This window comes from Cupressus sempervirens, chromosome 9 (assembly GCF_028749045.1).
Source record: "Cupressus sempervirens isolate cs-2001-9-10 chromosome 9, ASM2874904v1, whole genome shotgun sequence".
Taxonomy (NCBI): domain Eukaryota; kingdom Viridiplantae; phylum Streptophyta; class Pinopsida; order Cupressales; family Cupressaceae; genus Cupressus; species Cupressus sempervirens.
Window position 1 is genome coordinate 157969054 of NC_143126.1, and position 12109 is coordinate 157981162.

The following is a 12109-nucleotide window of genomic DNA, read 5'->3' on the forward strand; positions in this document are numbered from 1 at the left end:
ATAATAAGAGAAATAACTAAAGTTTTGCCACATCGAATTAAATATATATACCAACCATTGTTTTTGGAAAGAACTATCATCATGAGATAATTATGATTTAACAAAGAATAGATAGATGGTCCATAAACCACTAAATATAAAATAAAATATGATGAATTTCTATAGAGATGTCCAAATTGATGAAATTGGGCCAAGAGGAAGGACACGATCAACATATTTTGCTATATCACCTATTAAGTCCTTGGATGAACTTAAAATTTCAACACCATTTTAATATGATCATTATTTAAAAATGAAAGCAAAGAAGGAACTCATTAAAAGAAAAACAAAGGGGGGAAGATTGATATCATTCAAAAGGTAATAATTATATGTAATGCATATATTATTGAAGATAATGCTTTTATAATTTTTTTGGTTTGAAGAGACATAATCCCTATTTGATTTTGAGTTTCTATTGTATATTTGAATGAATATGACAAGCATCATGATTTGTACAATATAATAATACTTTACTCAATTTATAAACATAAGTTAATACTTACATGATGTGTTGAAGATGTTACTAGTATTAATTTTTAATTATAATATAAAATATGTAAATAAATATCAATTTTGAGGTATCTATCTATTCTTAACAACTATTTAAAGATGCTGAGCTATTCTTAATGACAATTTAAATATAAGTAGTTGAAGACTGATATCTCTCAGTCTTTTTATTTGAAATATCCTAATTAGTTACAAAGTTTTGATAGTAATTCACATTGTGATGTTGCTATTAGGATTCAACTATGTAGTACTTTTAGTCAAACTCATAGAGATGTTTTGTGAGTTTGACTTAAAAAAACTACACACTTGAATCTTGATAGTAATATTGAACAATTTGTCGTAAAAAATTCTTTCCACTTTTAAAATTTCCATCAAAATGTTCCACTCCATCTTATACATTGAACAAAGTTGAAATATAAGGAAAATTTTCCTATATTCACCTTTCATGGTAAATGTGGAAAATGTTTATAAAAGTCCCAAAGCCACCTTTTTGGAAGACTATTCAAACCCCTTTTAGCCTATTGGTGTTACCGGTTGTGAGGTGTGGGCTAGCAATGCTTCTATTTCCCAATGGAAGCAAATTGAGGGTATTGAAAAACATTTGATCACTAGTAAGTTCAAAATCAAGTGCACGGTCTTGTATGATATCATGCTAAGGGAAACATGAGCTGCACCTATTGAGGCTATCACTATGGTTCATCTCCTATGTTATCTTAAAATAATTCAAAAAATAAAAAATAGTAGTTGGCCTAAGACCGTCTTTAATGATGTTTTGTGTAAAAGGAAGAAGTTGTGGATGCGACAAAATATTAAGTGGTTGAGTAGATGGAATATTCATTTCAACACGCGTCCTACTAATACCAACGAAATTAAGAACTTTGTTTTGGATAAAATTGATAAGAGAAATTGGGGTAAAAGGATAGGTAGAAAGAAAAAATATTATATCATCAAGTTTAATCCCACAAGTGGCAAACTTGAAAAACCTTACATTGGGGCCAATATTGCTTGGAAATCTAAACTTCATATTTTTCAATTGAGGACTAATTAGCATTGTCTCCATAGTGAGACTCGACATTGGAAAAGGCCTAAAGAGGTTTATGATGAGCCGATCTATACATTTTACAATTCTAGAAATGTGGAAATTGAACATCATTTTGTTGTTGAATGTGCTGCTGTCAAGGACAAAGGGGTCAAATTCACAGATTTCTTTAGTGCTTGTTTTTGGCATAACTTATTCAACAGAAAGAGCATTCAAAGTATTAGAGCCCTCATCACCATTTTATATAGAAAAGACTTGATGTCTAAAAGAGAGTGGCTAAACTTATAAAAATTTCTTTGTGCGAAAATAAAGCACATGCATGGTATTTGGCTATGCTTGATTATGAAGGGATTCCCAATCTTTCTTGATTTTTTTTGTTGTGTCTTAAGATTAGATCTACTCTTATCGAAGCACCATATGATGAAAATTGGCTCGTTCCAATTCACTAAAGCCTTGATTTCCAACACAAAGACACCTTCGATTATTAGGACCTACTCTAAGTCGAGCAGGGCAATGGAAAAATCATAAACAAAAATGTTATGCATATGCATGTATATACCATGCCTCCTAACAACATAGTACAACTCAAAAGTACCACTGTCTTTTCAACAAGAAAAGACAAATAGCTCATTTGTTCAATCTCGAAATAACACTAGAGTATTTGCAATTTTTTTTACCAATTAATTTGTGTGAATTAAAGCATTGCACTTAAGTCTAAATACTTAATATTTGGAATTCTTTTGATAGTGTAACAAGAAAGGCAAGAAAGCAAGATTTTAAATTACCAATTGCCAAGAGGGAGTTTTGTAGGAAACGACTATTTTTTAATGTTGATAATATCTTATCATAATATAGATACACAAATAAGCCTACCAATATCCTTTCTTAGCTCTCTCATTCTAATGATGGATCATTGAGTATGATTCTAAACATTGATGCACAATCTCATCCACAAGCATAAATAGAAAAACATGGATTGTGGAAATATGATACATTATTATTTTTGTATTGCATATCAAGAAAACAAGGAATCCAAATACATTGAGAGTATCAAAATACAACCATTACAGCTGAACCGAAGTCGTCAAGAGTAACAAGATACCGGGAGAGCCCAACCAAAAATACAATTGATTAAATATGATTCATAACTAGTTGACATAGCCAAAAAAAAGATTTATAATCTTCACCATGATTAACTTTCTTTGTTGCTAGAATCTGAGGTGGTACATCTCACCAGTGAAGGCATGGAGCTGAAGGACTACCTTTCATGCTGCAGGACCCAACGTCCTTCCTCATGAACCCTTTTCTGCAACTAAGATAAAGGGACATTGAAGATATCCTCTTGTTGATCAAGTTCTTTGCCACTCACAATCATAAATTCATAATGAAGATCCTTCTTGGTGAAGGGTACCTTGTCCATCTTTGAGGAATTTTTTGAACTGCTCTTCCTTAAGCTTGAATATGGTTGTAACATGCACATGATAACATCCACAAGGGTTAGTCTCAATTGAGACCCAGTAAGAACAATTCCAGTTCCTTGAAATATACAATTATTCCTAAATTTCCACATTTGCTAGAAAATACACGACGATAGGATATACCAGAACAGATTGAGATATTTTCTACTACCACAAAGTTTACCATAAAAGACATTACCAATAGTGAAATTGACACCAAAAAAGAACCCAAACATATTCCAAATTCTAACAGCAAAGGGACAATCAAAGAAAACATGCATGACAAAATTAGTTTGGCTACACACAAAGCACTTATTAGGATCTCCGCCAAGTTTGCAAAAAGGAAGCTTGTTCAACATGAATCTCTAGAGGAAGCATGTATTTTTGGGTTCAATAGGTCTTCTCCACAAATTGGTAAGAATTTTTGTCCACTCTACATGGGGAAGGGTGAGATTCCAACAACAGTTAAGATGATTGAGGATAAAAGAGTCAGTGTTGAGTAGGGAATAGATATATTTAGCTTTTACCAAATGCAAGGGAGAGGAGTCTAGCCATTACATATTGAAAGTACAAACATTAGAGAAACACTTCTCATCCAATCCAGCCTTGTTCAAAGCTTTAGATATAACATAATAGGTTCTCTTCTAAGAGTCCTCCAATGAGAACCGATGTTTCAACATAGTCCACTTAGCAAGCTTGCCATTGACTAGAATATCACTGAGAGTTCTAACACACAGACCTGCCCGCCGACACCTTTTAGCTGAACACCCTTGAAGAAGAGCTAGGGGATTATTATTACATCTAAGGTTCCACCAGATGGAACATTTCCCACACCAAATATTACTCTTCTCCTTTCTCGAGACTTCCCCCAGCAGGGGCCTAACATACTTCCAACATTTCCACAAGGCTTTCAAGACATTAGACCCAAGAAAATTTGTTTTACAGTGTAGAGCAAGGAAATCCAAGATGTTCTAGCTACTCCAAGATTTGGCACCACACAGATAGCCACTACACAAGTTATTCCTAATGAGCACTTTCCATGGTTCCTCCCCAACAGTGGCTTTAGCAATCCACTTAGTTGCCAAAGCAATGCCTTGAATCCTCAGATCCTTTAGCCCAAGCCCTCCCCTAACCTTCTCCTTAATACACCACTCCTAGCAGACAACATGGGTCTTATGAACCCCTTTCCCATCAGACCACAATAAATCTCTGATAATTTTCTGAATATAAGCAAACTGATTAGCATTAAACAACCAGGCTGAAGAAAAATAAGTGGTATATGAGGACAAGATCTTTTGACAGACCTGAACCCTCCCTGCCATGGATAAATACATATTATTCCACTTACAAAGTTTCACCTTAATTCTATCTTTCAACCAACTCCACACATCATTGATATTAGGATTAATAGAAAAAGGAATACCAAGGTACCACACTACATGGTCAGGGCCTCCCCAACTGATGCCAAACTTATGACACCAACCGGGAAAAGGCATCCAGTATACCTTCAGGATCATCGACCCATGTCCCCTCATCACAAATATTGGTAATTTTTTCCTTAGCCTCCTTAACTTTTAAGGCTTTGAAAAAAAACTTAGAACCTCTGTCTCCTAGGTTCATCCATTTCAATCTAGACCTAATCCTAACACCTTGAATCTTCCTAGTTTGCAGCTTTCTCAATTCGTGTTTAACAACAACAATAACATCTTCATAGAATTGCAGATTAGATGGTTGACTTTGCAAAGTCACCTCAGCAGAATGGAGAGAGTTAACAAGAGAAAGTTCATGGGCCCTAGCATCTTTAGATTTCTTTTTTCCTATTGTCTTAAACAACTTTTGCCGAGTAATAATAGTTTGGTTCCACTAGTCAATAGGATTAACATGATTATAGATAGAGGAATTGTACCAATACACAATTTTAGATGCTGCAAGGAGGTCCCGATCATTGAGGAGTGAAGAATTAAGAGAAAAAGTAGGTGGGGAAGAAGACTTAGGAAGAGAGGACCTAATCCTTTGAATAATAGAAACAATAGGGTAATGATCCGAAAGAGATTAGGGAAAGACTTGAATAGGATTATCATTACTGAGATTAACACAGCTAAAGAAATCCTTATTGAAGTACAATCTATCTAGCCTTGAATGAATCCTCTTGGCACCTTTATGGGAATTGGACCAAGTAAACTAGACACCAAGGGATTGGAGTTAGAGACTAGCTAAGGGGTCAATAATGTTCAATTTGTGCACCATCCCTGACCAATGAAAATACTCCTTTTTTTCCACTCAAACTTATTGCCTCCAACTTTACTTGAGCCCTTTCAATCATATTGAAGTCACCAGCTACAATCCAGGGGATGTTTGGGATGTCAGCCAACCACTTCCACAAACTCACTCTCTCCTGAACTTCATTAGGAGCATAAATAGAACAAATTACAAATTCAAAATCTTCAAATTTAAAGGCAACCTAGGAGGTTCTGTTACAAGGGGAATTTACCTTGTTATAGATCCTTTTCCTCCACTTAGGCCTAATGAGAATAGCAACACCGCCTCTACCCTTAGGGTGACTGGTGGCCATGGCCTCATCATCCTTCCAAATGCACTTAAGAGCAATATCCAATGAGAAGCCAACATCCTTAATCTCTTGGAGTAACAAAATACCAATGCCTTTTACCATCCTTAAAAACCTCTTGACAACATATTTTATGTCTGTAGATTCCAGACCCCTCACATTCCAGGAAGCAATCTTAATCAAATCCATAATCATCATTGATTATCAGTATCCATTGGGGACTGGAACCCCCTGAAACAATTAGGCATCTTTTTTCTAGCTTTTTAAAAAGCTTTAGGATTGCCACTAGACAGGGGATGCCTACCTCTCTCCCTCTTGGTAAACTCACCAGGATCCACAGGGCTCAATCCTTTGGTACAATTCAAATTCTTAGCTTAAAACACAAATGGCTCTCCCTCCCTAGAACATTCCTTACTGCTAACCTCTCCAACTCTAGGCTTAGGGCCACCACAAGGCTGATCCTCCTTATTACTATAGTTCATATCCATTTGAAACTCATATTGGTCATTGCCATCATAGGCTGGATTATCAGCCAAAGACAAACTCCTAGCCTTGGAAGGTTCGTCAGCATTAGCCGAAATAATGATCAGAGAGAAATTGTGAAGTCTATCATTTTCATCTAAATAGCCCTCCTCATAGGCCTTAGAGGTGTCATTTGGCAAGGAATTCAACATCTTAATACAACTAGGGTCAGAGCAACCATCAGAGCTACCCACCTTGTCACAGCCTAAAGTTTGAAGTAGGAAGAGTTTAACAGTATGTGAGGGTTTGAAGGGAGGGGCCTTTTCGGCCTTCTCCTTCAAGGAACAAAGAGCAAGTTCCTGAGCATTGAGAGGTTTATTGCATTTCTTTGGTGTACCATAGTCAAGATCCAAACAAAGTTTTAGATCTGTAGGTTGACCACATCTCCAAAATAGAAGAACTAGGAGGGGGAGAAACATTATCAGGCAATGGTAGGGAGAATTTATCCTTCAAAATATCTAGGGATTTGAGAATAGAGTCTAAGTCTTGAAGCCAATGAGAAGCCTCAAGATCCAATGAGATTTGAGGGGAAGAATTTGGTACAAGAGAAACAACGAACTTCAATTTAGGTGGACGCGAAGGTGGAGGAGGAGGAGGAAGCAGATCCTCATGCAATGGCTTACGCCCAACTCTACCTACAAGCAACGAGCAATGTTTCCTTCTATGACCTTCCCTTTTACACAAAAAATAGGCATTTAGACCCCCCATGTACGAAATAGGACAAACCACAGAAGAAATGCCAAGCTCCAAAGAAATCTACTCATGGGCTTCCACACCTAGAAGAAAGGAAAAAAGAAGAAGGTGAATGTTCGAACTAGGAATTAGGGCATTGGATTTACCCATTTTCAAAACTTTACCAAAGGGTTCAAGGATTTGTGTGACAAAATTCCAGAGATATGGTGGCAAATTGCTCACCATAATCCACTTAGGGCTAGGCAGAGCCAAGATCTCATCGACTCCAACAACCAAGGAAGAGCTCTAAACTCCACATTGTGAACTCTCCAAAATTGCTTCTCAATAATGTCTTGCTACAAATTAGGGTTACTAAATATAATAATAAACAAACCCTTCTGAATCATATGACAAAACGAGAAATGTAGACCCATTTTGACGCCCCAAACTTGACGAAACCATTCATTCAAGAAATTCCTAGAAGGAACATTGCTAGGGTCTAATGTAGCGAAAAAAAGAGCAATATTTCTCAACTTGTTAACCTCTCTGTCTATCTCCTGGCTCATAAGGGAATAAGGTTTAAAAGTATAACAAGGAGGAACATTCTTACCTCCATGCTCGACAAGGGGTTCTGCGGCATGTGACATTTCTCTAACGAATTTGGCATCAGCGTGGACAGATGGTAGTCCTTGTAGGACCTGTTTGAAGGAAGCCCTTGGTCCTCCTTTGCCATTCCTGCCCTCTCTACGTGTTTGTGTTCCATTAGTCAAAGTTTTTCTCGCCGAGATTTCCATAGCCGAGGGTATAGGAGCCGCACCAGCATTAGCCGAAGGCGAAGAATGGTTGATGACAATCATTGACGAAGGAAAATACTGCCCGCCTCACCCATCCCCAAGTGAGGACGATGCCATTACTGGTTGGGGTACATGCGATCAATGCAGGCCTCGATTTGACCAAATCCAATTAGAGTTGAAAGCTCTAAAACTTAGATCCTGATACAATTAATTATTTACCTTTTTTTAATTATACAAAGATATGGTGTTTTATTTAAATTCCCTGTCTTACTTTTTTAGAAAATAAAGAAGATGCAATAATATAAATTTAAATATAAAAATCACATCCTTAAAATATATATATATATATATATATATATATATATATATATATATATATATATATATATATATATATATATATATATATATATATATATAACTTGGTTTACAAAATTATAAATTAGTAAGGAGTTTATCAATAGATTTGAGCACTTAATCTATTTTTCATTTAGTTCTACATTTGCACTATGAAATTCATAATTTAGGATAATTGATAACTAGTCTCCACAATACCACTATAAGTTTAGTTAAATTTTTTCAATATTTTAAACTTTGACATAGATATACAAAATTATAAAATAAACAAAAAATAAACTCATCAATAAAAATCATCATGTTTAAACTCTTTGACATAGATATACAAAATTATAAAATAAACAAAAAATAAACTCATCAATAAAAATCATCATGTTTAAACTTTTAATTCATTGCATTTCTTTCAATACTTAAAACATTAAAAAATTATAGCAATAGGAATTTCAATTAATTAAAAAAATTAACCTAATTGATTTATTAGACAAATTTAAAATACATATAATTTTTTTTTATAAACTAAGTTAAAAATAGAATTCCATGTAAACCATGCAATATATATATATTCTGCACAGTTAATTTTTTTTTCGAACTACAAATGTAATTTTTAATTTAAAAATGTAGGGTACTCATATTCTTTTTCATCCTTCATTTCCAAACTGACCCGCTAGTGCTGAAACGACAACAGGACTTTCGAGTTGTACTATTTTGCTGGTAGGCATGGTATATACATCCATACACATATTTTTGTTTACGATTTACCTTGTGTTCCCATGCGACTGCTTAAGTGCATTTTGTGCTTGTATTTAAGCAGTTTAGTGTTCTCATGGAAATTTAAAAGTATCTATAAAGGATAATTTAAAATTTCGAGCTATTTTCGTGAAGCGGCTATTATTTAGCAATTGAAAATAAGCTATGAGAAAAGAGGAGGGGTTGAAAATAAGTAGTCAATGCTTATTGCGAAAAGCACCACGTGGCTTTACAAATTTTTTTCTCTCATTTTTAAAAATATTTTATTTCTAATTTCATTTTTATAAAAGTATTATCTAATTAATTAATTCAAATGTTAAGTTTCCTACTTAAAAATATTAAAAATAAATGTTCATAAGGCCACAAGCTCCACAATTATTTCCTATAATTGTTGAGCAGCCACGGCTTATCAAAATAAGCTAAGCAGTGGCATGAGAACATGCTCCTAGCCATTGCTGCCGAGTAGCTCTGATCTGAGGATCCTAGAGTCTAAACCCTAGTTTACAGCTGTGCTGCCGTAACAATCATTATAGCATTCACGCTTCGAAGCGTATCTTTTTGGTGCCCTTCTTCTCTTTAAACATCAATAGCAGAGAGGAATGACGACAGTGAATGTAGAAGCGAAGGGGGGAGACAAGGCGAAATCATCCTCTGTTTCCTCTTTCGTTGATAAAGTAGTGGTGAGTTGCTCAAGTTGCACAGTTAGTAGAACTAATAGATTTATTCTTGTTAACATTCTTCGTCATCTAATAGATACATTGGTGATTTCAGGCGCCAGGAGACATAATTGTAGATCTTACAAATCTTTCCAATCAGACGCTCAGGGTTGGCGGGGGTCTTCGTCAGGTACTTGATTCAGAGCAACTGACTCAATATTATTTTATTTATCTCTGTTGTACCGAAACGGAAGTCTTCACGGACAGCAGCTCTCAGACTTAATCGGTGGAGAATTGTAATTATAAATTTTCTACGAAAGCTTCAATTGGAGGAAGGGTAGATTGAATGCTTGTTGAGGGGTAGTCTGGTTACAAAAACCCTGCCAGGTTTAGGGTTTTAAACGGAGTTATTAGGTTTATACATCATTATTGCTATTCAAGTGCGCACACTAAGTCGGTGCTGTCAAAAATGTGGCTCATATAAGATTTGAGACACATATTGGATTTGTGTATAGTCTAGATAAGTGCGTCAAGATTGAGATCTCTCTATCACTATTAGATATGTACTAAGTTGCTGATTTGGATGCGGATGCAAGAATAGGTTGTGCCAATGCACAAATCTTTGGGGTTTTTTGGATGCGTTTAGATGTATTTATATACGCACATGCACAAAGAAATGCAAGAAATGTACAAAAATAAATCATTTAATAGTATATTTAATAGTATGATACTTCATTATTGATCAAATGCCAACTAATAGTTCTCAAATATTCAAAGTGAAATACATAACAAGCCATCTCATATACTTCTATGTTCACGATTTCAATGCAAATTAGAAAATTATTGCAATCACAAAATCAAAATCTAGTTCATGATTCAATGTTCATCTTTCAAGATTCACTAAGCAAAATCATAAGCATTCTCAAAATATTCCCCATCATCTCCATCTGCTACAAGGTCAAGGTCATTTGAATGCAAAGCGGTTCCACTTATACTAGATGCACCACGTGTCATGATGTTATCGTCATCGTCATCAACATCTATGATTATAGTAAGATATTCAGCCGTTGCATCCAAGGTGGCACACTCATGATGTACATCCCAAAGCTTGGCTGCCCCTGCCTAGTAGTGATCCTCCTTACGTGACAAAAGACTGCTATGAATGTAAACCAAGTCCATAGCTTTTTTTGAGCCCAACTTGTTACGCTTCACCGAATGGATAAAGGAGTATGTACGCCAATTATGTTCAGTAGCAAAAGAACTTGCAAATTTGGACAATGTTCACATAAGTATGCATAAAATGAAAAGCAAATTAAAGAATGTTAATCACTAAATTGTAGAATACAAGTGGTAAACAAAAAAACCAAAAAAGTTTATTTGTGAGGGAACCTTAATTACAAGAGGTTCTAGATGCTTAAATGATTGACCATAGATGTACCATCATTTGATAGCTCCCATGTCATTTTGGACTTTTATTGCAATTGGAGTAAGTTTCTCCTGAGGCAAATAAGCCAAATTCCGTCCTAACTTTTTTGTGCATTTCATCTTGAAAGAGTGTTTGAAAAGCTTTGTAGCACCCATTTTCAAATTCTTCATCTGGATACGGTGTTATTCTATTTGACATAGCAAGTATTTCCTTGCCATGCTACCTCATAGATAGGGCATATACAAGTAGGTGCAATGGGGTGATCATCTTTTCCCAATGATGATGAATGGTGCTTTCCACCTTATTGCATAAGGTTTGTGGTCATTCTCATGTGTTTGTATGGAAAGTTTTACCTTCTCTACCATTGTGTCCATGCCATTATAGACATCCCCCAACCAAGGTTTATCGATATTAGCAAAGTAGTTCATAGGCATGATAGGCTCAGTGAAATCCAATACAAATTACACATGATCCGACCAACTATCATCCAAGACCAATGCCTTGACCTTTTGGGCCCTCTCTAAATGTGAGGCCTTCTATATACCCCATTGGTTGGAAATAACCATTTGGCTCAATGCGCCTTGCACCTTGACAAGTCTCATGACAATAGTATGAGATGCAAATTGGGCTTGAGCAACTAAGCAAGTTAATAACAATATGTCAATAAATATTAAACAAAGTTATATGGAATTTGATAATTGAACATCACGTAAAAGTTATTAAAATTAAATAAATGTTTTAAATTTAGTAAGTACAATTTACCTTCAATAACTCCAATTTGGAAAATTATCTAAAAATCGATTGTGACATTTGATGGTTCGGTACAATATTTCCTCTTCTTGGTATATTTCTTTCCCCCAATCGATTTGAGTGACAATTTGTTGCACGACTAAGTTGAGGGAGTGTACGGTGCATGGTGTCCAAAAAATATGGTCATATTGGCCCTTAACCAAAACTCCTGCACCCTTGCAATTTTTGGCATTTTTTGTAATCATCTAGGCCTCATTCTTACCTCACCTTCTCAATGGCCTCAATGAAAATTTCGAAAATGAATTGTGCATCTTACTCCCCCCTCATAATTAACAACCTTAAAAAACATTGTCCCTTTGGGGACACTGCAATCACATTAATCAATGGCCAATTTTTTGTATCTTTCCATCCATCGGTAATAATATAAACACTCAAAGTTTTCCAAGATTTTTTAATTGGTCGAAGAGATCTCTTTATAGAAGTCCTCTCCTTTGCAATAGGGTGGTATACTTCTTTTCATACCTAGGAGTTATGTAATTAGTTGATGCTTTATTGATGGTCGACGACATCTCCTTCC

The 12109-nt window shown here is 35.3% G+C and overlaps 1 protein-coding gene across 3 annotated transcripts in view; it reads left to right on the plus strand.

Annotated features, from left to right (window-relative positions):
* The first annotated feature begins 9083 nt into the window (after positions 1 to 9083).
* LOC149537997 (uncharacterized) overlaps positions 9084 to 12109 on the plus strand; it is a 71886-nt gene continuing 68860 nt past the window's right edge. Inside the window, exons 1-2 of one of the 3 annotated variants that reach the window (XM_089799389.1) lie at positions 9084 to 9380; positions 9472 to 9546. In XM_089799389.1, the coding sequence (XP_089655515.1) occupies positions 9300 to 9380; positions 9472 to 9546 (156 nt within the window). In that variant the 5' untranslated portion in view covers positions 9084 to 9299. The remainder of the gene's footprint in view (positions 9381 to 9471; positions 9547 to 12109) is intronic. The other 2 variants (XM_089799387.1, XM_089799388.1) reach the window with 2 other exon arrangements.